This window comes from Beta vulgaris, chromosome 1 (assembly GCF_026745355.1).
Source record: "Beta vulgaris subsp. vulgaris cultivar EL10 chromosome 1, EL10.2, whole genome shotgun sequence".
NCBI lineage: Eukaryota > Viridiplantae > Streptophyta > Magnoliopsida > Caryophyllales > Amaranthaceae > Beta > Beta vulgaris.
In genome coordinates, this window is record NC_079202.1 from 34,526,334 (window position 1) to 34,552,227 (window position 25,894).

Below are 25,894 nucleotides of genomic sequence, written 5' to 3' on the forward strand. Positions count from 1 at the left end.
TTAATGAGGCAGTTGATTTTAAGCATATAAAGGATACATAATAGTTGTACTCTTTCCCTAGTTATAGATTTTTCCCACAGGATTTCTCCTAACAAAGATTCTTAATGAGACAACGTCTATTATGACTTATAAGTGGACATTCAAGGGGGAGTGTTGAGAAACAGTGGAATGAACAATTCCACCGTTTACCTATGTGTGAAGTCCACTGTTCACATATGTGTGAAGTCCATATTTCCTGCGTGCATTCAATGCATGTCAGGTAATTTTCTTCCGTGTTGAAAACTTTACGATTGTGCACAGTAGAAAACTTTGCTTATAAATACATCGATGTAAGAAATCAGTTACACAACAATACGAATAACAATACTCTCTTATATATTTACATAACTTCTCTCTCTATATTTCTCACAACAAAAACCACTTTCTTTGGTTTCCTGTTTTTAGTTTTAAAAAAAAAAACTGAAAACAAAAAAAAATAACGAATGGACCAGTAGTTTCCAATTTTCAGAATTGGTATAATTACTATTACTATATCAAGTTTAAATTTATAATACTAATTATATCATATGATTCTAAAAATCATAAAAACCAAAAGCTAAAAACTGGCCGTGGTACCCAACGAGCCTGAGTGATTCAGTGTTACTTCTCTGCTCGGTATCCGTTTTGCCCTTTTGACTCGGATCTGATGCATTAATCAGAGCAGGATAAACTGAAAGGAAAAAACTGCATGAACAAAAAAATGAATCTCCTTTCTTTTTGCCCACTTTCATTAATTCTTATTACTATTTTTTGTTTGATCAATCCTGCCTTTTCCAGAGGCGGGGAATACACCTTTGATATCCCAGGTGATGGATCCCTCTCTTTTCGTAATTATTCATCTTCCCTCCTTTTTTTTTTTATAACTTTTTATTTTTATTTTTATTGTGCATCTGTTTTAATAAAATTGCTCTTAGTTTAAATTTGTGAACTCAGCAATTGTATAACTTATGATTAACATGAACTCAGTTTCTGGGTTTGTAAAAAGGATGCTTTGTTTTCTATTTGTTTGTAATGAATTGGGTTTCAAATTTTTTTTGTCTTAATTAGTTATAAATGATTTCTTATGACGGTTTATGAATTATGTTAGCCGACTCCAAATCATTTTGGGACTAGGCTTTGTTGTTGCTGATGCAGTTCTTGTTGTTTTTGTGTTGTTATGAACTTGGTTTCAATTTTAATTTTCTTTTAATTATGAATTGATTTTGATTGATCAGGTAGGCGCTTGTTGGATGATTACCCCGATAAGCCCAGGTATCTATTTGAAGTTTTAAAGATCTTCTATTCTTCTCCTATGTCAGTTCATTATACTTGCTTTTTTATGGTTTCCAACTTATAAAATTGACTATTAACATCCTCAATTAGGAAATATAAAAAAGTTCTGAATGTTACTGTATAATGTATATGATAAAAATACACAATTTTGACGAATTTACCAAGATCCCACATGATGATTATACACAATTTGGTGTAAATATTAATCAAAGTTCCTAAATTTTGACTGCCCAAAAGGAGATGGTGCATCTAATATAAAACGGAAAACTATTATTTTATGATACAGCATTACATTTTAAGATAATAAGGAAAATTATTTCTGCTAAGCTGTTAGCCTTTTTTTTTTTTTTTTTTGAATGAATTCCTGGACTATTAGCTACTAAAGGAGGGGAACTTGTTCATGCAGCATTGATTTAACTCGGGGATACATGAGTAATGCTGATTTAGAAAATGCTATTATGGCATTTGGTGAAAGGTGCAGTAACATTTCACGGGTATACAGGTGATTGATCTGGCTTCTGTTACACTTCTATTAATTTCTTCATCATATCTTGTATTAGGATTGAAAACTCAAATTATGTTAACTTTGTTTATGACTTTAAGTAAAAACTCTCATTTAATGAGAAAATAGAAAAGGATTTTATGAACAGAAAATTTTCACTTAACATTTTACGCCAAGTTGATTCTGCTGACTCAAAGTTTGTTCTCTCCTTGAGGGATTTTTGTAATTGTTGCTCAGTATTGGAAGGAGTGTCAATGGATTTCCTCTGGTAATATTCTCTCTTAAACTGGTTCTTTCTGTTGTGTATATTTAGCATTTACTAATGTCTGGTTGGTCTGGTGACATGCAGTGGGTGATAGAGATATCTGATAATCCAGGCAGGGAAGAGCCTGAACCTGCATTTAAGGTGAGTTATTGGTGATTATAAAGAGCTTCTGAATAATAGTTAGCCTTCTGGCCTGTGCAGTCATATGAAAATATCTTCAATAGCATGGAAGATTAGTCAGAGGGAATCAACTGAACTATGACATGGCTTGCAGGAGTGGGGTTGTTGCATTGGTTATCATCTTGTCCATGTTGTGTGTCTTAAATCTGGGGTTACTGATTTAGTTGTAACGTGATGTTATATGGATATGTACCCAAGCTGATGGTGTGTATCATTGGTGCAGTTCATTGGAAATGTTCATGGAGATGAACCTGTTGGGCGTGAGCTTCTGATACGTCTTGCAAACTGGCTCTGTGATAACCATGTGACGGATCCACTGGTATTTCTCCTTACATTCTGGGGTAGGCATTTATTCAAAGTGCCATTTTTACCATCTATTTAGCAGTGTGTTTTTTACTAACATGTTTTTATTTGCATTTTGCAATAATATTCTTAAGATTAAAAGCTCAGTTCAAGATAAAGATATTGTAGAAGTAGAGTATAAATCTTTTTTCTAAAGAAAGTTAATTCAGGATATCACACTTCTCTTGTCCACTTCCCTTCCATTAGAAAATTTCTCATTCATCCCAAAGATCATCTTGGTTTCCCTCTATTTTTCTAAGATCATGGCTTATTCTCTCAAGAGCTGATCGAAAGTGGACGCCTAAATAGAAAAGGTGGGGATACTGGCTTAGATAAGAGAAGGGATTAAGGGTGCATTACCCATTCTGTACACGTATGCAAGGAGGAAGAAGAATAAAGGGACTAAGGGTAATGAAGTCATTAAATCAAGCTAGTACAAGCAGCAGCTTGGTTGTGAAGGAGTAGAAGAATATGTTGTAGCCATAATAGAATTGGGTAGTGGAGGAATACCTTAGTTGTCAGTAGATAGAGAGAAAGTAATGCTGAGTCTTGTAATAAATAGGAGCTGGAGTCAGTAGAGAATCATCTAGAAATTGAGTGAATAAAAGGAAAGGCTGGGAGATCCCTTACCCCTTGAATTGTAAGGATTGTATTGTGAGACTTGCTTACAATTACTATCCTGCTTGTATGCCTATTTCTCTTGTATTTCTTTGTTATCTGTTAGCTAGGTTACGTGTCAGAGCCGAAGATTCCGGCGAGTGAAATCATGGTGACAAGTAATACTCGGCGTATTGAACAACTGGAGCTAAGTATCGCGGAGCTGCCTGCGTCCATGACGGCAAGGGCAGTGGGAACGTTGCAGCAAATGTTATACCCTCAAATCGCCAACAGCCTGGAAAAGGCCACCCACCAACTCGGGGCGGAGATGGCGAAAATTCGGGGAAGATCGGGGGAAGGACGTGGTGATGCAGGGTAGAGGGGCATTGGATCGGCGTCACTTGGAGGAAAGAGGAGATTTGGGATGGCGAGGAAATCGGGGTCGGAATTTCGGAGATGCGTCGGAGGACGAGGAGGAAGAAGGGTTTGGTGGTGTATTTGAAGGAGGAAGTAACTGGAGGGCGAAGAAGCTGGATCTACCTATCTTCACGGGTCACAACCCGGATGGGTGGATCCTTTGCGCTGAGGGATCTTCATCTTCTACCACCTTAGCCCGGAGGAACAAGTGGATGATGTGGTGGTTTCCCTCGATGGTGATGCGCTCCTTGGTACCAGTGGGAAGATCGCCGTCGACCCATTTTAAGGTTGTCGGAGATGAAGGCGATGCTTCTCCGACAGTTTCGCGACACCGCTATGAGGGCGTTGCATGAACACTGGCTGAGCCACCAACAAACCGAGGAGTGGGAGAATATAGGCGTCGTTTCATTGAACTTCTAGCACCCTTGGAGGGAATTCTAGAATCAGTGGCCCAGACCAGTTTACTAGTAGGCTGAAAGATGAGATTAAGAATGAGATGCGGTTGATTGGGCCCAAGTCCTAGGATCACGCCATGGAGTCAGCTGTCAAGATTGAGTCTAAGTTGAATTATGGGCCTAAAAAGAAGTAGGACTCTAGGGGTCAATCTTCTTATTCTGGGTCGGCCCACAACCCTCAAATTACTTAGCTAAATCCCACTATTCTTACCCCAACCAAACCCACCCAACTAGTTTCTGCAACTCATGAGCTCCATCCACAAAATACCAGCACTCTTCCAGCTCTTCATCCAAACCCACAACCCAGATTCCAATGGCCAAACCTTTTTGGCGAGATACGAAGGCTGAGCGAGCAGGAGCTCCAATACAAACGAGAGAGGGGCCTCTGTTTCGTTGTGATGAGAAGTGGGTGGTGGGCCATAATTGTTGCAAGAAGGAGCTTAGCATCTTGGTAGGCCAGGAGGATGGGGAAGTTGAATATGGTTCGCTGGAGGATTTATCGCACTTGGACTCACCCATTAGCCCAAGCTCGGAACCACCACAATCGGAGATTTTGCTGAATTTTGTCATGGGCCTTTCAAGCCCGAAAATGTTGAAGATGGCGGGTACTATTAACGGGCAATTCGTGATTGTGATGGTGGACCTGGGGCCACCCACGACTTTATTTCTACTGAAACGGTGCAAAGGCTACACCTACCCATATCCCACTCTAAAACCTTTGGGGTTTCGTTGGGCAAAGGAATGGAGTTGTTTGGCGAGGTCAGTGTAAGGAGGTGCCCTTGGTGATTCAGGGAGTTGAAGTCTTGGAGGATTATTTACCCTTACCTTTGGGTCACTCAGATTTAATACTTGGTATACAATGGCTAGAAAAACTGCCAACATGGTTACGAATTGGAAGACCCAAACTCTTCAATTCCTGTGACTTTACGGGGTGATCCGGCTTTGTGTAGGGCTGGCATATCCTTCAAAGCCATTTTACGAACATTGAAGCAGGAGGGCGGTGGATATTTGGTTGAATTAAACCATCTGAAAGGAGCAGTAGAGGAAATCCAGGAGCCAGGTTCCATAGTGCTTGCAGCCTTTACTCACGGCTTATAATCGGGTATTTCATTTACCCCATGGCCTTCCACCTCTCCGGGGACATGAACACTCTATAACCCTGAAACATAGCACCAGTCCAGTTAGTGTATGGCCATATAGGTACCCACAATATCATAAAGAGAAATTGAAAAATTAATTCATGACATGTTAGGGGCTGCTATAAATTCAAGCATCAGATAGTGATTTTTGTAGTCCTGTTTTGGTGGTGAAAAAGAAAGATGCTTCTTGGCGTTTTTGTGTTGATTACAGGGCATTGAACAATGTTACAGTTCCAGATAAATACCCCACACTCATGAGGGGAACTTTGAGTTCCATGTCATGCCGTTTGGTCTCACAAACGCGCCGGCAATGTTTCAAGCCCTTATGAACGAAGTTTTCCGCCCATATTTAAGGAAGTTTGTGTTGGTGTTTTTCTATGACGTTTTGATCTATAGTCGGGATATGGAGCAACATGTGAAATTGGATGTGGTGCTAGGGTTGCTTGCTGCCAACCAGCTTTTTGCAAATAGAAAAAAGTGCGAAGTTTGGTAAAACGGAAATGGCTTATTTAGGCCACATGATCTCTCTTAAAGGCGTAGCTATGGATGAGTCTAAAGTGAAGGCTATGTTGGATTGGCCTCTTCCCAAGACCTTGCGGGAGCTTCGGGGGTTCCTTGGGTTGACGGGGTATTATCGGAGATTCATCAAGGGATATGCCAACATAGCCCATCCTCTTACGCAACAACTCAAAAAGGATGCTTTTCTCTGGTGACCAGAGGCTACTGTTGCTTTCCAGAATTCACAAAAGGCTCTTACCACAGAACCAGTGTTACGAATGCCGGACTTCACTCTGTGCTTTGTGATTGAAGACGACGCATCTGGGTTCGATATAGGAGCTGTCCTCTCCAGCAAGGCTATCCGATAACATATTATAGCAAGACTTTGGGAGTCCGGGCTCAGTTGAAGTCCATCTATGAAAAAGAATTGATGGCCGTGGTTCTTTCTGTTCAAAAGTGGAGACATAATCTCCTGGGTCGGCATTTTGGTATTCACTCGGATCAACAAAGTCTTAAGTATTTATTGCAACAAAGGGAACTTTCTCCGGAGTATCAAAATGGGTGGGCAAATTGTTTGGGTTTGACTTCGAGATTAAATACAAGCAGGGGGCAAGCAATAGAGCGGCGGACGCTCTTTCAAGGAAGCAAGGTGCGACGGTGGAATTTGGGGTGTTAGTAACAACTCACCAGTCACCACCCCCACTGGACTGAGTTCCAGCATGCCGTTGATACTGATACTGAGGTACAACACCTACTTACTGCAGCAGCAGGTAACCCCATTGAAAGAGCTGATGGTGGAACATGGCATCCTGAAATAAAAAGGGCGTTTGGTCATTCCTAGACACTCGACCCTGCCCTCTAGTCTGATGAGGGAGTACCACTCTTCGCCTCTGGGTGGTCATGCTGTAGTCTTCAAGACTTGTCAACGAATTGCTGTAGAGTGGTTCTGGAGAGGTATGAAGAAAGATATAACCAACTTTGTGCAAAGTTGTCATGTCCGCCAACAAAACAAAATGTCTACTCTGAGCCCCGCGGGGTTATTACAACCTCTTCCTATTTTGTCAACAATTTGGGAGGACATTTTATGGACTTTGTGGAGGGACTTCCAAGTCATTAGGCTTGGACACGGTGTTGGTAGTAATGGATTGGTTGACTAAGTATGGCCATTTCATAGGCCTACGACACCTTTTACAGCACCTTCAGTGGCGGCCATTTTCATCAAAGTGGTAAGACTTCATGGTTCTTGAGTCTCAAGCGGAGCATCTTCTGGGGGTGCGTTCTAAACTACTGAAGTCTTGGTGAAATGGAAACAATTTGCCGGAGTAGGAAGCAACCTGGGAATCTGTGCCTTTGCTTGCCGCAAGATTTCCTGACTTCCACCTTGAGGCCAAGGTGCTTAATTGGCCTGGGGGTATTGCTAAGCCCTCAATCAGCCCCCCATTCTGTACACGTATGCAAGGAGGAAGAAGAATAAAGGGACTAAGGGTAATGAAGTCATTAAATCAAGCTAGTACAGGCGGCAGCTTGGTTGTGAAGGAGTAGAAGAATATGCTGTAGCCATAACAGAATTGGGTAGTGGAGGAATACCTTAGTTGTCAGTACAGAGAGAAAGTAATGTTGAGTCTTGTAATAAATAGGAGCTCGAGCTCAGTAGAGAATCATCTAGAAATTGAGTGAAGAAAAGGAAGATCCCTTACTTCTCGAATTGTAAGGATTGTATTGTGAGACTTGCTGGGTTACTCATTAATACAATTTCTCTTGTATTGTAAGAATCATCTATCGTGCTTGTTTGCCTATTTCTCTTGTATTTCTTTGTTATCTGCTAGCTAGGTTACCTGGGTACCTAGCAATATCATGATTCTTCTGGTGTTTTCATTATTCAAAATGAAAAAGCGCACGCGTTTTGGTAATATACTTACAGTTTACCCAAAAAAAAAAAAAGCGGGATGAGCGGTGAAGTTATACTGCACAAGTTATTTTTAGCTCATAGTGTCAACTCGTTTCTCAGTAGTATAAACTTGTAAGTTTATGTTGAGAGAATATGAACAGGAGGATACAACATCTTTTTAAAGTGTCATAAGCCTAAGGAAAAATATTGATTTGATTAACTGTTTGCTATTTTCATATATCTACTTTGGCCAGCCAAATGCACTATAGAGTACAGAAAGAGAAGCAGTTTTGTAAGTCATTAGTTTCTTGTGATTTCAGGCAAAATTAATCGTCAAAAATGTACATCTTCATTTATTACCGTCCATGAACCCTGACGGATATGCTCTTAGAAAGAGAGGAAATGCCAAGAATGTTGATTTAAATCGTGACTTTCCAGACCAGGTATGTTTTATTGGCTTTTCATCCTGATTCTTGGGCTTGCAGTATGGGAATAAATTTCCAAACTACTCCCTTCTTCCCTCTTATTGTAATTATAGAGATCAAGGTATGGAGTACTGGAGTAGAGGGTGTCCAAGTGGGTCCTTTTTTTTATTTCTAAAATGAGGATAGATAATATGGTTGTGAGAGAGCATAGAATAAAGTGGGTCTAATAAGTGGGGCAAGGCAGGGTAGGAAAAATCATTTCCCAAATAAGAATAAAGTAGAAGATGAAATAAATGTATAGACAGAAAGGGAAGAATAAAAATGGAGAAAGTGCCATATTATTGATATCTAAATAAGAATCGCTGTGAATTTTGTGTCAAGAGCTAGAATAATTGCTTTATATTGTTTTAGCCTTTACCATGTCAAAATTTATTTTTTTCTTTTATATTTATTTTTGTTTTTAATTCTGGGTGGAGCTACCTTCTCATGAAATACTCCTATTTCTCAAAGGATTTCCCATTTGCTTTTTCCGAAATAAAATTTTCAAACTTTGTCCATAAACTTTCACCAATATATAACTAAAAATAGTCATTAGCTATATTGGATCTTGTTAAATACTCACACTGTTTCTTTTTAATATACACACTTACCTTTTTGATCCGTTTCTTTAATCTACACAATGTCTCTTTTTCTTTTTTTGATAACATGCTCATTGCCCAATCTATTTTCTCTTTTTCCACCCATGTGGTCCAATTTGTAATATAATAACCCGCCTTATAATTTCTCTCTCCACCTTTTTAGTTTCTCTCTCTCATTTTTCAGTTTCTCTATCTCACTTTTGGACTTCCTCTTTGGTTCTCCCCCAAACTGAAGTGAGTGAATTAAAAAGAAATGGAGGGAGTATGTCTTAATGTAGCTCCCAAGATATCAACTTTCTGTAAATTTTATTAATACATAATTAAAGATTTAATGGTCAAAGGTGTGTATTGGATTCTTTAAAAATAAAAAAAGAAATGGGCAATACTTCAGGGAATGGAACGAGTTAAGTACATTCTTTTTTTCTCTCTCCCCCCTCCCGAGTTCTATCTTTATTCTTCCATAATATATTCGTATTAATCCCTCAACTGTTTGCTAGGTACTTATGCTTATTGCTCTGTTAACATATGCACAAGAAACATGTAGAGTTTGCAATGTCTTGCTTTTCAGTCAGAGAATATGGAAGCAGCTTATACTATGTGATATCTTGTCAATTAAGGAATTATGGGATGCTGTTTACTTTCTTTAGCTGAATTGTTTCTTAATTCAAACATGTATACAATTTCATTTAAAGAAGGTTTGGAATATGATGAATTGATGATAGTTATATTGCTGCTGTAAGTTGATCGGGACACTAGTAGCAATTACCTTATTTCCTTTTAAATATTGCAAAGGTTATTCTTTTTTTTTTGCTAAAGCTCTTTTTCAAATTTCTTGAATATAAACCTAAAAGAAAGAAAGATATGACTTTCACGGTGAACTAGGCTTTTTTTCCCTTGTAACACATTATATTTGTCTTTTTACTTGTGGAGCTAATGATGACGAATATATATTTTTGACATGATATGTCTTAGTTCTTCGCTATGAATGACTTGGAGGACATAAGGCAACCTGAAACAAAAGCAATAATGCGTTGGTCCCAAAGGATACAATTCACAGCCTCTGCAAGTTTACACGGGGTAGTTCCTTCTTGTCTCTTGTAGCATTAAATCCTGTTCATAATATTCCAGTTCTGTACAATCTCTTTGCTGATCTAGGGCTACGGCTACTCTTTGTCATTCAAAAGTTGTAATTTTATCTCCTAGTCAAATCAGGATTATCGAATTTAGTAGAGTTGTATCTTCATTCCCAGTTGGTCTGGATAGATTAAAATTCAAACTTTTGTATGTTCATCTGTCTGTTGATCTTTGGACATTGACTAGTTACCAAAAGTTGTATGTTCATTTCTCAGTTGATCTGGGGTTATTTATTCTGTGAAAAGTTTGAAAAAAGGTCTATGTTCAACTCTCGTAGGAACTTTGATGATGGTGACCAGTAGACCAATGAAACTATAGCCTATATCAGTGAGTTGACATTTAATGTTTGTATAAGCAATATATACAACTATTCTTAAGATCTCTCTCTTCTCTCTCTCTCTCTCTCTTGCTCGCTCGCTCTCTGAGTGTGTGTGTGAGGCTATCTCTCTTGATACTAACAACACCATTTTCATTGTTTTTCATCCACTAAAGGATTTGGATCTCATGTTACCAAAATAAGTGAAACTTTGATTTCAATTTGGTTTTCTAATACTCATATTCTGTCATTTGTGCTCTCACTAAAGAAATAAAGATGCAAAGTGAGGCTGCATATCCTAAATTTATCTGTGAGTTGCTGCTTGTTAGGCTACTATTGCTGCTATAATGTGCCTTTCCTTATTTTTGCAGGGTGCTCTTGTTGCTAATTATCCTTGGGATGGCACTCAAAATAAAAAGTAAGTTTTTTTTAAAACTCCTCCATACAGATAGCTGTCTGCATTCTGTAAGCATCGCGTCTATGTTCTATATGATCATAATCTAATAAGATACACGTGTAGTTTTAAGTCCTGCAGTATGTCTATACTTGACTACCTACTTTACTTATATTCATCCTACCTGCAATGTCTTCATTATATGTATTAGTGCAGACATCTATATGCTGTCATCAATTAATGCTAAGTAGGTATCTATTATGAGTACAAGCAGCTTGATCTCATTTGCATTCTGCTGTTTGGAGTCTTTATGTACTTGTAGGGGTTCCCATGCAGTCATGAGATTTATGCTTCTTGTCACTATTAAGTAAAGATGTAAATCTTCCAACTATGACTTTTTGAGCTCTCTTGAAATGGTGGAATCTAAAATCTTTCTGAACCAACACAAAGATCTGGTTAGTGGTCTTTAGAAGAGAAGGATTTTTTCTAGGATCCTATTTACAGTGGTCTTTTTTTATTCATATATCAGGACATCCCCTTTGACTTGCAGTTTAGGAGGAAATGTGTGAGAATGCTAATTCAAAATAAATTTGTTAGGAAAAGAAAGTTTCTTCTGAATTAATCTCCAGTTGGCTAGGGACAGAATGGAATTGACTTGGCAATGTTATGGGGTGTGCTAAGAGCCTAAGACCCAAGATGACTCTTAGCTAATTTCTCAGCATAACAGCAGATTTAGAGGAATCAAGAAGGACTAATGAAGAATTAATGAGAAAACTACTAAGATATTATTGTATTGATGATTAACACCGATTACAACCTAACCAACATTCGAGAGGTTGGAGCTCTCCCAAGTAACCATTTCCCTCACTAAACTTATCAATTTTCAAGATGCCCTTCCCATTCTCAGTTGCTCTATATTTATACTACTCCCGTTAACAAACTATCCAACTTATTCCCCAAGTAAACCGAAGAAGATAATATCTAAAATACCCTTCCCCCTACAATATTAGTTCTTAGCAGGGTGAAGCTTCCTGCCACCCAAACGGAAAAGCCAATAATGGGGCAAGAACTGTGGAGATGTCATTTGATCTGCACAGCAAGCAGATGGGATCGATCTTCTTTTGCTGTTTTTTGACAACCCTCACATTTTCCTAACTTTCTTGGTTTTTGCTTATAGTTATGAATAAATATTTTCAATCTTGATGCTCATCTTGTGTTTAGCGGTTAGGATTATTAAATTTTATTTCATTTTATAAGAAATTACATCAACTTTTGTGAACTTTTTTGTACACTTATTGTCAAAATTATTATTCAGGAGGGAGTACTATGCGAGCCCTGATGATGAAGCATTTCGGCTTTTGGCTAGTGTGTATAGTCATTCTCATTATAACATGTCTATGAGCAAAGACTTTCCTGGAGGAATTACCAATGGAGCAGCTTGGTGAGCCTTTGTTATCATTTTGTGTAACAACTTAATAGTGGATCAAATTGCTAATATTCTTTATCAGCGTTTTATCAAATTTATACATGTCTAATTTGACCATTTCACCAAACGTGAACGAAGGTATCCCATCTATGGTGGCATGCAAGATTGGAACTACATACATGCTGGTTGTTTTGAGTTGACATTAGAAATAAGTGACAACAAATGGCCCAATGCTACCGAGGTTAGAAATTTTTCTTTTCTTTTTCTTCCCAGTTCTTTCGATGAGGAGTTTTTTTTTCATGTTCTCAATTCTATTATTTTCTTCTACATAGTTCCTCTAGTTGCTTGACTTAGAAAATGCTGCATTCAATTTATTTCCATAGTTTCTTGCATAATAAGCGCTACCTTCTTTATAGTTGGATTCAAGATTTCGGGGTTTTTTATATCTACAACCTTCAGTGTATTGCATAATATATTAATTGCAGTATGCTGGATAATATTAGCAAGCTACCTCATTTTGATGGACTGATGATATTTGAATGTGCAGCTATCAACTATTTGGGAGTATAATAGAATGAGCATGTTAAATGTGGTGGCAACTACTGTGAAGGTATGCATACCTGTATGCTTTTTTTATATTCCTGTTTTCGGAGGCTTCTTGTTATCATTCAGTAGTTGCTTAGAAAAATTTTTTCCTATCTGAGAATAAGGGAAGTATTGGCATAATTTGACTGCAGGTAAGTATCTTTTGTCTTGTTGCTATTTTTTTGGCAAAGACGTCTTACAACAGTAGTGAAAGTAGGCTCTTGACTACCATATCTCATTCTGCCTGTTGGGGTTTGTAAGAGGCCGAAAGCTGGCCCTAGCTCTATCGGAGGGTTGTCTAGGCATTATATTCTGCTAGTACTATAGCACCTACACTTGAGCCTGGGAGGTATCTTCCTTTATTGGGTTATCCTAGATGAGCTATTGGAGACATAATTTCATCTACCCTTTGATGTTCAAATATATGTTAAATTGCTGTAAAAATCTTAGACTTTAAAAACTGAGCCGACTTTCCAGTAAAGAAAAGTTCTAGTCCAAGCGAGCAACTGAGCTTCAAGCTATTCCTTTGGTTTATGGTCTGTATATATATATATATATATAGAGGTAGGATCCGCTGAAAACAGTTCTTAGGCTGAAAACTGAAAACAAGGGTAACTTTTACCATTTTTAAGGTAACTTTATATACTTTAGGGGTAACTTTTACCTGTTTTAGGGTAACTTCATTATATTAGTGATAACTTTATATATTTCAAGGGCAACTTTATATATTATAAGGGTAACTTTTAGTACGTTTAGGATAACTTTATTATGTTATAATTAATTTTCATCTTTCTAGGGTAACTTTGAGCATTATAAGGATAACTTTGAGTATTATAAGGGTAACTTTAAATAATTGTATTACAGTAACTAATTGTATTGCACAATTCTATATGTCTCGTTCTAAGATCAACAAAAATCTACCAATTAATATAAGGCAGCAGCATTAAATATCAAAGTAAATACACTTGGTAGAGATGACAAAACAAAATTCAATTGAAGCAATAATGTGACATACCATTTGCTCTACATTGATCAGTTGCTAGAGATGTAATTGAACTCATTCTATTACAAGCTAGTGCAATACTTATTGAAGAAACTTAACTAGTCAATGTGTATTTTCAGCTAGCTAGTACAATTATCAATTATAATGAGAACTCAATTAATTACCAAGCTCATATATAAAATTAAAATATATAATGCAAAACTTGGATTACTTGATTTACTTCCACAGAAAGTACATGTGAAGCACAGAAGCAGTAGTGTGCACACTGGCAGCTGCATAGGATCGAGCTTTGAATGTTCATGGTGAAGACAAGATAACAAAATTGATGGTTTATGCATCAGATTAAACCCATTTTACTTTCCAAAAAGCTTCTAAACTTGTTCGCATTCCACCTCGAATTTTTCGATTACTTGCAACTTATCCCACACAGAGTTTGCATTATCACCTGATATATTAGGGCAGCAATTCTCTCTCCTAATCAACAATTCCAATCCAAAAGAATACACTAATCTAAGCCAAATAGAAGAGAGATAAAACCAAAATTATACCAAAATAAGTGACGGTTGGTAGATAATCTCCAATTACATCACATTTTGTGCTACAAAAACCTAAATCCTCAAATTTTCTTGAAAATTTGTTCGAAGTAGTCTGCTCATAGCAAAAAAATCAAACGAAAATAGCAGATTCGAAGGAACGAAAGTAGCTCAAAATTTATTTAGAGGTTGCTTCTCTTTTCATTGTGGTTGGATTCTTCATCTTCCTAATATGAAAATATCGCCATTGTTGTGATTAGGAGAGAGAAAAAGAGATTTTTTTAGTAGACAAAGGTGAAATGAGAAAAAAGAGTTGAGAGTGAGATGATGACAATGGTGAAATCTAGTTGAAGAAGAGTGGGGAGAGAGAGAGGAGCAGGTGAGGAGAGAGAGTGAGAAATTAAACTCTGTGAATCTATGAAAGAAGGGAGGAAAGAGAAAAGAGTCTGATTTTTACCCAAAAAAAATGTAGCATGATTGTTGGCCACGTGATAAAAAATCAACGGTGTGGATCTATTGTTTTCAGTTTTCAGCCTAAAAGTGGTTTTCACAAGATCCTATTCCTATATATATATATATATATATATATATATATATATATATATATATATACCCGGCTTATTTGATAAACTGCCATATTCTTCATTTTCCTCTCACCAGTTTTAGAATCTTTTTGCCTGATATGCTGTCAAATTTGACAGACTGGAGTCCATGGAAGGATTTTCTCATCAGATACTGGAAGACCATTGCCAGCCTCTATCAAGATTAAGGGAATAAATCAGACGGTGAGTTCTCTGATGTTTATTGCTGTATATTCATCAATTATATTATCGTACTGGAATTGTCTGTGTATTAGATACTTCCAATACCCTCTCTTTTTACTGCATCTAGTGTTTTTGAAAAGTTTACATGTCTTTATTTCGGGATTTTTTTTCCCTTTCTTCTGGGTGTTCTAGAAACAGCCTCACTACTAATTTGTACTGGAGAGTTATGAGTGGTAGGGTTGCTTATACACATTTTAATCAAATCCTGATGATTTTTTGGACCGATAATTGGTGGTATTGTGATGTATACTGAAGTTCCATGTGATGCTCAGTTCCAATAAAAGTTGGTGCGCATGATGATGATTGAAGGTATAGAAGACGAAGATTTAGAAAGAGAGATTCTGTGTTAATAATTCTCTTTCTGGCTGAACCTTTTACCAGTTCAAAACTGATGCTGTCTCACGTTCTCTTCCTGTGATAATTGCTGTAACTTATCTTCTGTCTGAATGTTTCAATACAAGTCTCTTCTTCAGTGAATTACGGCGCATAATCTGATGTGTGTTTTGTTGTCTTTATATCTGGCTTCCTTTTATTTGCGTCTTGTACAAATATGGCAGTAATCATTGTTGTTAAAATCCCGATCCAGATCTTACGATTCTACGATTTTACGATCCTGGAGGACCTCACCGATCCCGATCCTACGTAGGATCTTAATTTTGTAGGATCTTTCGATCCTGCCCAACCAAAAAAAATCACATGGTAGGATCTTAACACGATTCTACGATCCTACGACTCTACGATCCGATCCTACCGTATAAAAATCATAAAGTAATTTCACATATTATATTTCTCCTATTAGATTTTGGTCGCATGTTACATCAATCTTATACTATTGAAAAACTATCATCATTTGCTAATTAAAAAGTTCATTATTACTATGTGTAAATTTTTAACATGATGTTCTCACCATATCTTAGTTAATTATCTCTATTTCACCGAATCGTAGGATCTTACGATCCTACGATTCGATCCCACCGATTCGATTCTACCAACCCCTACGATCCAAAGTAGGATCCCGATCCTGATAACATTGGCAGTAATGGTTTAGGCTTTGCCTGGATGGTTCTCTTAGGGTTCTTGCTTTTGTATTTCATCTAGTCCGCCCATGATATTTAGTTCCCTTTTTAGTCTCTGTCAAAATTGGTAATGAGTAACATGCTTTATATGACCCCTTTGATCATCAACAGGTGAATGCTGGACGTCTCTTTGCTGATTATCATCGTTTACTTTTACCAGGGGTAAAATATCAAGGTATAGCATCTGGAAACTTTTTTTTTGGGTAGTTATGGTTCTTTTCTATCTACAGGATAGTGTTAGATTACTTTGATACCTAGACTCCTCAGTGTCAATCCAACATGGAAGGAAAATTTAACTATTGAGATTTGAATATCAGTAAGGCCCCGTTCTTTTGGCCTGAAGAACTGAAATTTTAACTGAACAGAACTGAGAGAAACTGAATTACGGAGAGAAACTGTACGGAACTGAAATTATCTGAACTGGACTGAAATTAATCGAACTGAATTGAACTGAAAATAAGTCCAAAAAAACAGGGCCTAAGTCTACTGTCTCTGATTGAAGTTCAAAACTGCTGAGATAATGTTAATTGGTTACTTGGGCCATCTGAAATGGATGATGCTAAATATTTATATATTTGGTAGACTGTTGAGTTTATAGACAATACTTCATATTGATTGGCCATTGCTAGAATATGATTGACTCCCTATTGACCAGGAAGATCCTTTTGACTAGGAAGTTCCCGTTGACCAGGTGATTAATCAACAGGCTTGGAACCTGAGACTGATCTTGAAAAGGTATCTGCAAGGTCCCACAGAAACACCCTCCTAAAACGTAGTCCAGAGTTGAGTGTTGCAAGCTTCTGGCTGCTCGACAGGTTTGTGCCAAGTTTCGAGTGAAGGTTGCTGTTACCTTTACTTCGATTGCGGTCACCTTGTTTGCCACTTTGGTTGTTTGAGGTGAGGAAGGGGCTGCAGTAGGAGAAGAGCTTGCAGAATAGATAGTGGCAGCAATGAGAGCTGCAGACTCAGAGCTGCAGGTGCATCATGCTTTCTCACGCACGAGCATGCTGCAACCTGTCAGAAAAGAGGGGAGTGGAGGTGCTGTTGCTGATGTTGCTTCCCATGCTATGGTACAAAGGCGGTGAATTAATCGCAATATTAGGCGTGAGTTGATCTGCAAACATCTTGAGGCGTTGACAGTGAGCATTCACGTTCAGGAACATCTCAAGAGAAGCATGGAGCTAAGCATCACGAGCACTCAATCTAGGCTGCATAGCGGTGAGGACAAGATCCTCCGAGATGGAGCTACAAATCTGAGAGAGGACTATGGCATCAAGTTGGTCCACTTCTCGGCAGAGGCAGTAGGACCATGACAAGAAGAAGCAATATTTTAAAGGTGATCCATTTCATTGTGAGCATGAGCAGCCATTGTCAAGAGTTCGGCCCATGTATGGTACATTGATACTTCACTTGTTGGAGGTCAAGGGTTAGAGCCCTAGAGGCACAAGGTTCTTGAAACTGTACACGGATGGAGAGTAGAGGGTGGTGGAGGAGGATCTTTGGCTCCGAGGGAGGCTGGTAGTTGAAAGGAAGAAAGAGAAGAAAAACTTAGAATTTGTAACCTAAGCTCTAATTACCATGTATGTAAGTCCCATCTGACCAGGTCAACCCTTTTGACTAAGAATTCTCCTTTTACGAGATAATTGATTAATGACTCAGCCAAAACATAGTCCATAAGCTTTTGGCTGCTCAACAAGTTCATCTTAGTGGAACAAGGGGATGTTCCCTTCTTAAGGATTTGGATTATAAGCAAAATTGAATGAAGCATACATGAAAAGGCTAGGGTTCGGAATAGGAAGTGTTAGGGTCTAAAGAATGTGATATGCTACTTTCATGCCTTCTTTTTTGTTTTTAGGTGCCTTCTTTCTGGTTTTTTTAACTCCTAGAACTCTACAATATTCTGTCATCAGTAAGGCTCTATTCTCACTTTTTGGCGAACTTAACTTATTTTTTCTTTACTGTATAACTTATTTCTGCCTACTAAACTTGTTTTTGCTTAATTTAACTTTTTTTTACTGAATCTAACTTAATTTGTGCTGAAACCTATTTTAATTTGTCGAGAATAATGAACCATGTACTGATAAAATCTAGTTACTACTGATTAAACTGATATTTACATAATAAAATTGTTTTTAATGATTATACCATGATTTAAAGATCTTTATTCTTATTTAACTGTTTTTTTATGATCAGTTGATCACAATTGGACTGTTAGATGTAATTGGACTTCAATGAACCATTTCAGATGGTAATAAATCCATATGTAGTTTTGTGTGGAAAGTATTCTGTTAATGTCCATTGTAATGCTTTTTCACCACCAAACTTAAGATTTTTTTCACGACAGTTTGTTTCCTATTTAGAAGTGGTATACTGTTGCTGAGTGAGAAAAAGAAATTTGTCAACAATATCAATCATAAGTTTGTTTAGCAATATTGGTGTTGAGGCGAACAATTTTTCCAGATGGTATTCTTACAAAGGTCTGAAGATGCATAGGGAATGCTGATATTGATTAGTTAACTATGATTTACCATGGACATTATCCTATCCTGCCTATATACCTGCTAACTATGATTTACTAGCATATCATTGATAATAAACCAACTCTGTTTCTACTCTTTTGTGTCTTATCTGGTTCTGGATACCACAACTTATATGGTTATACCCCCAAGGCCTGATAAATCTAACTCTTTTTCTTGTCCGCATGGTCTCTTAATGACACAAAATTTTACATTTTCTCTCTTCATCACTTTTACCAACTCTACTATGTTTCCAGTAAGAAGATTCTATATGCAACTTAGTCCCAGTTTTATCACTGATTTCCCTTGCCTAGAACCCAATTACTGTCTTTTCATTCCATGCACCACTGGAGTTTCAAAATGGATTTTCGCGACTAATTACCCTATCAAAGACATCCTTTATAAGGTTTAGCTGTGGACAGCAAACCTGAAAAAGCAACGTCTCTTTGTGAATAGTCGATATGCAACTTACATCATCCTCTGAAGATGATCAGCATTTTGGAAATCATCTTCTTTCTCAGTGTCTTTATTGTTGACCCTTTTCTCCTTCTGTTTCCTCATAAGCTAAACTGCTAATCTGTTTGTATACTACAATCTGTTGAAAGAGATATTAATTGTTTAGCTCATCCCTGAGAAATGTGCTATTCCAATGTTCTAAAATAACTTTAGAAGTGACATATAAGAAAAGCTTTTGAACTCAAAATGTCTGCAAGCTGTTGTTCTGCTCATGGTAGAGTGCGATGTTGAAGTAAGGAGGCAATTGCTCTGTGATACTGAAGATTTTTGAAGATTTGAGATAATCGTCCCCTTTGGGGTAAAAGTAATCTTACTGGCAAGAATGGCTGATATTGCAGAATTGTGTTCCTTGTATCAATTGGTGAGATGATGAGTAAAAGATCAACTGGCAAAGTTGATCTTAAGGATGAGAGAGGACAAAACCAAAGAGAATGGCATGTAGTTCTATTGGTTACTTCACATAAAAAAAAACCATCTTTTTTGCTGTTGGGTCCAAATCTGGATATTGGTTTTTCACTTGAGCAATCTGGAAACCCTAATAGCACGTCTGTTGTAAAAGCAGCTGAACTTTCTCTCTTTGGGAAATCTATGTTTATTCTGTCTAGTGTAGAAAAAAAACTTTAATTCCCTTGCAATCTTTTATAGAAGTTTTGTATTAAGTTTGTGCCAATAGCTTATAAAATCATTATATTTGGGGTAAAATAGCTTCAGTAGTAATATGTGGGTGTTTTTAAAATATTCAGGATACGTACACGAACTCGCCATTTTACCCCAGATACACCATGTATGGGATCCTTGACACTCCCGCGTGAGTATATGGATACCTGACACTTCATTTTGGGAATGTTGTAGAATAAACGAGTCGGAAATGTACCCGTGTATAACAAAAATACCCAAGTCGGAATAACATATAATTCAAGTGTCCTGAATACTCTGGAAACAGCAGCCTGCATTTTATGATTGCTTTCTTTGGTGGTCAAGCAACTGAAATTTTGCCTTGCTTTGTTTGTTACAGTTACAGCCTCTACGCCAGGTTACAAGTCAAAGACCACAACTATATTCCTTGAGGAAGAAGCGACAACAGCGGACTTTATTCTTGAACCAGAAACCACTAATGTAGGTCAAATACTAGACACTGGCTGTCATTGCTCTGGCAACAACAGAAACAGACTTGAAGTGGGAGATATTCTTGCTCACCCTCAAATGGAGGTTTCTCTAGTTGTTGTCGTTGCACTTGCATTCATTTTGTTACTGTATAGAAGAAAATTATGTTTTAGCCTCCCAAAACATAGACAAATAGCTGGGTCCAAAAGACCGACTGTTGTATGATGTCTGAACCTTATTTTGGTTTTTAGACAGAACGGAGATACTGTAACCTAAGTAGCCTTATACCACGGCACTGGCTGCCATATATTTCATTACTATAGGCAGAAAAACTAGCTTAACAAGAAATACTGTAAAATTATTGTAAAAACTTTGTATAACTATAAAATACTCCATGTTGTAAGCCTTGTTTTCATTGTAAATGCTTGAAGAACGTTCTTGGTGTTGCAGTCCTCTTGAAGCCTATGTTGGCAGTTCTGATCAATTAGTTGCGTCGCTTACATGTACAAGCATTGCAAATTATACAAGATTTTTAATATATTGTGTGGAGAAAAACTGCTATATAACAATTTATAAACACTAACAAGCTTGCTTTGATCTACTGGTTAGAGCTAGTGATCATGACCTTGAGGTTATGAGCTCAAGTTTCACTACGAACACTTTGGGAGTAGGACTTCCTTACATTTCACACCTTTTGCTTGGACTCAAACTATACTAGGAGTATCTAGATGATAGGCTTCTAAATCAGGGTTAGTTTCATTACAGAAAAAATGATATGCATACGCTTGATATGAAAATAATAAAATATAAATAATTAATAATGTTTGATTGATGCATACATCCATATATATAGCAACTAGGAGTATATGAAACATGTCAATTATTACAAAATCATCACATGAACATTGCGTATGCAATCTCCCAGTGACCGCACAATCATCGAATTACATAGCATATTAACAGAGAAAGGCTTGGTAACCAACGGTTTGAGTCCAAAAAAGACTCAAACACCCAAAATAAAACACAATGGTATCATTATAACCTGACATTGGTATCAAATTGTTATCAGGACTGGTACCAAGGTATCAATATTTTCGGAGAATGGTACCATTATAACCTAGCATTGGTACCAAGCAAATGTCATCTACACGTGCGTGAAATCTTCCAACGCATAAAATGACCAAATTACCCCCGTTTGAGTTCCCTAACAGACTCAAACGATTGGTTGCCAAGACAAGCTCCATATTAACATGATATTTGGAAACCATGACACCCTAGAATCTAGATACTCCTCTTAATTTCATACACTTTCTTAATAGTGAATTCCAACATTTAAAGAATTGAGTTCGTGAAAATAGATCATTTATTGAACTTTGAGTAGAAGAGAGAAAGTTGTTTAGAAATATTGGTGTAATTTGACAAATCAAGTAGACCCATGTAGTGGGTAAGTGAGGATAATAAGCCATATGGAAAGAATTTATAAAAATTAGAACAAATAAAATAAGTGAAAAAATTATGAAACAAAGTAGAATGGAGAGAGAAATTTTTTTGACAAATGAATAAAGTTGCTAATAGGATTCCAAACTACATTGTCATAAACTATCATGTTAATGATTCAATATATGGTATCACCAACATGATTTTTCTAAGATCTTCTACACTAGAATAACTAATACCTCTCAAATCTCAATATCAACTCAAATGCAAAAGAGAACTAGATTCATCGTTGCTCCAAACAGTCGACCCCTATAGCTAAATTTCGAGCTATATTTAGCACTAAATAGCAATAATGCTTGAACTTCATTCTCTCTCACACATGAAGTCATATTTCAACCTAACCATGGGCCAGCGTCCTACATTTATGTTTTTCGATCTTTTGTTTTACTTTTACCTTTTTTTTACAAACAAAAGACCAACAAAATAGGAAAGCCTCCCTCCCTCCCTTGCTTTAATAGCTAGGGCATTATGAGCGGGGTGGACCTCCCTTCTATCTACTTTATGAATCTCATAAAAAAGAAATTTACCACACATTAATTTAATATCCTGAACTATACTAGAAATATCGAAGGAGACTTTATTATTCTTACACGCTCTAACTAGCTCGCTTAAGTCCGTAAGAATTTTAACGCAACGACATTCCTTTTGTTCTGCTTCCATTGATCCGCATAAGAGCGCTTGAGCTTAAGATTGAAGGGAAGTAGAAACCATAATCCTATCATTTCCTTCGAAAACTAGACGGTCGTTAACTATGATCTGTCAACCTATACCAGCCTAGGAGGTTTGCCTTTATTAGCTTTCCAAGCTCCGTCCACCAAAATGATGCAAACATCTCCTTGGAACAATCCTTTTGAGATTAGCAACTCATCTTGAGATATTGTTTTTTAAAGTGAATTTTCGAAAAAACGGTTAGGACGACTTTTATCCAATTTACTACACATATAATCCTACCTTCATGTCTTATCCCTGCTTCTTAGGCCCACATGATGCAATAGTAACACAATCTCTCCGCCTTTTTCTTACACAAACCTCACATGCAAAACTCTCTCTTGTCAACCTAAAGTTTTGTATGTGCCTTTGTGGCTCATATGGATCAAAAAAATCTTTAAATGTACAATAAATGGGTATAATGGAAAAAAACTAATATAGTATTTCAGACCTTAGCTGTCAAAATAGCTTTTTAAACAATTAGAGTTCGATAAATCTAACAATCTTAAAGAACATATATGTAGATAATGTCACATATATAATGGCTAATAATAATTAAATACTACATGTAATTCACATACAATTAAAAAATTAAAAATTACATAGTAGAGAAAATAGACCACACATATACAGAATTTCAACACCACAAGTGTCAAAGAATTTTCTACTTTAATGATGAGAGATAAAGAGTAAGGTATATTACTATATGATAAATGAGACTCATGCATTAAAGCAAAGGGAGAGTAGAACTAGGATAAGAGAGGCTTAGAAATGTAACTAAAATTACTAAAAAGGAAAAAAGTAAAAGTAAGTAATTATGAAATAAATGACTAATTGAGAATAGTCTCTTGAAGAAAAAATAAACACGTGGAGACATGGAGTGACATAGATGGAAATATTTGCTATTCTAATCATATATAGCATTTTGATAAATGTATTTTTTTTTGTCCCAGTTCGTTAATTCCATGGTAAGAAAAATTTATCTCTAGGTTGTCCTCGTACAGAACCCTCACTCAAAGGTCCAATACTTCAAAGTCCAGATATAGGAAACAGATGAAAATAAATGGGAAGGATTCTAAATTTCTAATTAATAGTAATCTAAAAATAATTGATATTATTAATGATATATGATCTTACCATAATGTAGTAATCTCTCCATCCCGTAATATATAGTTTAATTCCACATTTTAAATTTCTTTTATTGCCTGAAAAATTGTGCCATCACCATTTATTTACTACTTGACATTAATCTTTTCTTTAGTGTTGTTTGGTTGACATAATAAACATGGGAGCTGCAATTTCTTAGGAAGTGAAAAATAGTGGTATTGTTTGGTCGACAAAAACATGAAAAGTCATGTGTCTAATGAAGTTCGAGCTACTTCCCACAAAATGGAGGAAGTTGCTTACCTAGATCCCCATGGATAAGTAGAACTTCCATGTGAATGAACTTCTCATTTTCAACCAAACACCATTTATCACTTTCTATGAAATGCTTATACAAGTTTGAATAATTATTTTTACATACAATGTTCTTTCACTAATTATTCTCCATTTTCTCTTCTAGCTCAGATTTTCTTCACAACATCAATTGTTTATCAGTTCATGTTCCACATACCTTCATTCATGTAGAAAATGAGAAACAAACATTATATTATGAAACGGGAGAAGTATATATTTTCAATCAATTGCCATCTATTTATTTATCAATTACCTATAACATTTATCTTATATAATTTCTTCAACAAAGAAGCATCTATCTATATCTATACTAATATATGAAAAGGCGTTCCTAAAAATGTCTATGTGCCATGTGTCACTCTCCTCTAAGGTTCTAATGCAAATGTTCTATTTTCATGTCAAACCACTCAACTGAAAAAAATAATGTTCTGTAGTTACAAGGTATCAATCGCATGACCTTTGAAATGAAAAGGGAGAGCTTAACAATTGATCCAACATTAACATTATTGTTTAATATTTCAAAATAAAATATAATAAAGTCTTGTAACTATATCTCATTAAAAGACTTGTACAAGTAGTTAGATAACTTACTTACACATTAATGGTAATGATAATAGACTATTGTAGACATAAACTCTTACTCCAATTTCTTGTATTGTTCAAATTATGTTGTCAATTTTTTTCCTCACAAAATAAAAATTTACGAAAAGAAACAATCTGTGCCATCACCTGTAGTATGATTTTAAAACGCGTGTATGATATAGGCCACAACTATTATGCTTTTAAACGCGTGTATGATATAGGCCATAATTCTTGTGTTTCGAAGCACAATAAAATTCTCATAAGAATATTAGAAGTTAAATTATTTTCTTAATACTATCTCTAATAGAAAACTAAAAATTAAGATTTACAAAATTAACCTTTGAAAGTCTAACACTACCTTCATTAAAAAATAAAGTAAATACATAGCACATAGTAAAGGTAACAACTTTTACTAATAATTAACATTTTGAAATAGTTTATGAGAATTTTATATACCAAATAATGAGTCAACGGAAGAAGATTTTTATGCAATATTTTGCTTAATTATATTCGAATTATGCCTTTCTCTTTTTATTACTCTTTACGTTGCTATCTATACCTATATTGTTTATAAATTTTAACCTCCCCACCTTCCACCCAAAAAAGAGGTAAAACTTTTTAGTTTGTTTGTTGCTTCATACTCCTAAAAGTTGAACAAAACTAAAGAAAAAAGAAAAAGAAAGAGCACTAATGCATGAGGTTAGCTGTAAGTATATTCATAAACACAATGATGAATGATTAGAGATTGTTTACTCCTAATTGTTAATATCAATTATATTGGCAACCGTTGAAATGGTTTAAGTGGTAGGACCCACATGTCCTATTTTTATTTTTATTATGTAGTTAGTGGGATCTATAACTATTTCCCTATTGGCTAGTACAATATAAGTAGGTTGATTGAGCACAACGTGGAAGTCTTTGAATCGTATGACAAAATATCTTAAGCTGCTCAATTACAATAACTTGGCACCTCTATGGCCAGATATTTTTCAACTATCATTCAACAATTGTCCCATTCAATTTTACACCACTATTTTATCCACGTGTCAATTTTTCAAAGGGTTTCATTTCTTAATCATGATAAATGGTCGGCACCCCCTCAATGACTTTTATAATATTAACTACTTTGAAACTTATATATATAGTTAATAAAGTTTGTAGCTAATGTCATTCTTTGTGTTATGTTGCTTTTCGTTTTTTGGCATTTGATGGCTTGATGCCATGGTAGGAATCTTTAGAGGTATCAAATGGTGAAGAGTGTTGTGGTATTATTTCTTTTGTTTTTGAGAGATAACATTTTAAAATGTCACGCCAGTTTTGTAAGCTATTCATGTCAATTCTGAAGATGTATGATAAGTTAGATACCAATAATTATCTTTTGAAGGTGTTACGTGGCGATAGGAAGTTTTGTGTGATATATAATGAATTTTTTGTTTAAATCTATCACTAATTTTTTGGGTGTAAGTGATGCCCAAGTTGTTCCATGGACAATAATTATGAGCTTATGTCTGATGATTTTATACATGAACTGTGTATATGTTTTCTATATTGTCATTTATTATATA

The 25,894-nt window shown here is 36.2% G+C and overlaps 1 protein-coding gene across 3 annotated transcripts; it reads left to right on the forward strand.

Annotated features, from left to right (window-relative positions):
* Nucleotides 1-600: 600 nt before the first annotated feature.
* Nucleotides 601-20,506, forward strand: LOC104896252 (carboxypeptidase SOL1). 3 transcript variants are annotated; one of them, XR_007274189.2, is made up of 16 exons: nt 601-845; nt 1,254-1,290; nt 1,718-1,813; nt 2,051-2,081; nt 2,163-2,219; nt 2,482-2,577; nt 7,915-8,037; nt 9,630-9,734; nt 10,479-10,525; nt 11,817-11,942; nt 12,066-12,168; nt 12,475-12,537; nt 14,750-14,833; nt 16,060-16,123; nt 16,626-17,284; nt 19,996-20,133. XR_007274189.2 is itself a non-coding variant. In XM_010682972.4 (15 exons), the coding sequence occupies exons 1-15, from the start codon at nt 728-730 to the stop codon at nt 20,307-20,309; spliced, it is 1,464 nt and encodes a 487-aa protein (XP_010681274.1). In that variant the 5' UTR covers nt 606-727; the 3' UTR covers nt 20,310-20,506. The 3 variants fall into 3 exon arrangements, 2 of the variants coding, with proteins under 2 accessions (XP_010681274.1, XP_048500296.1); XM_010682972.4 differs by lacking the exon at nt 16,626-17,284 and having other exon boundaries at nt 606-845; nt 19,996-20,506; XM_048644339.2 differs by lacking the exon at nt 16,626-17,284 and having other exon boundaries at nt 607-845; nt 1,688-1,813; nt 19,996-20,506.
* Nucleotides 20,507-25,894: the final 5,388 nt, after the last annotated feature.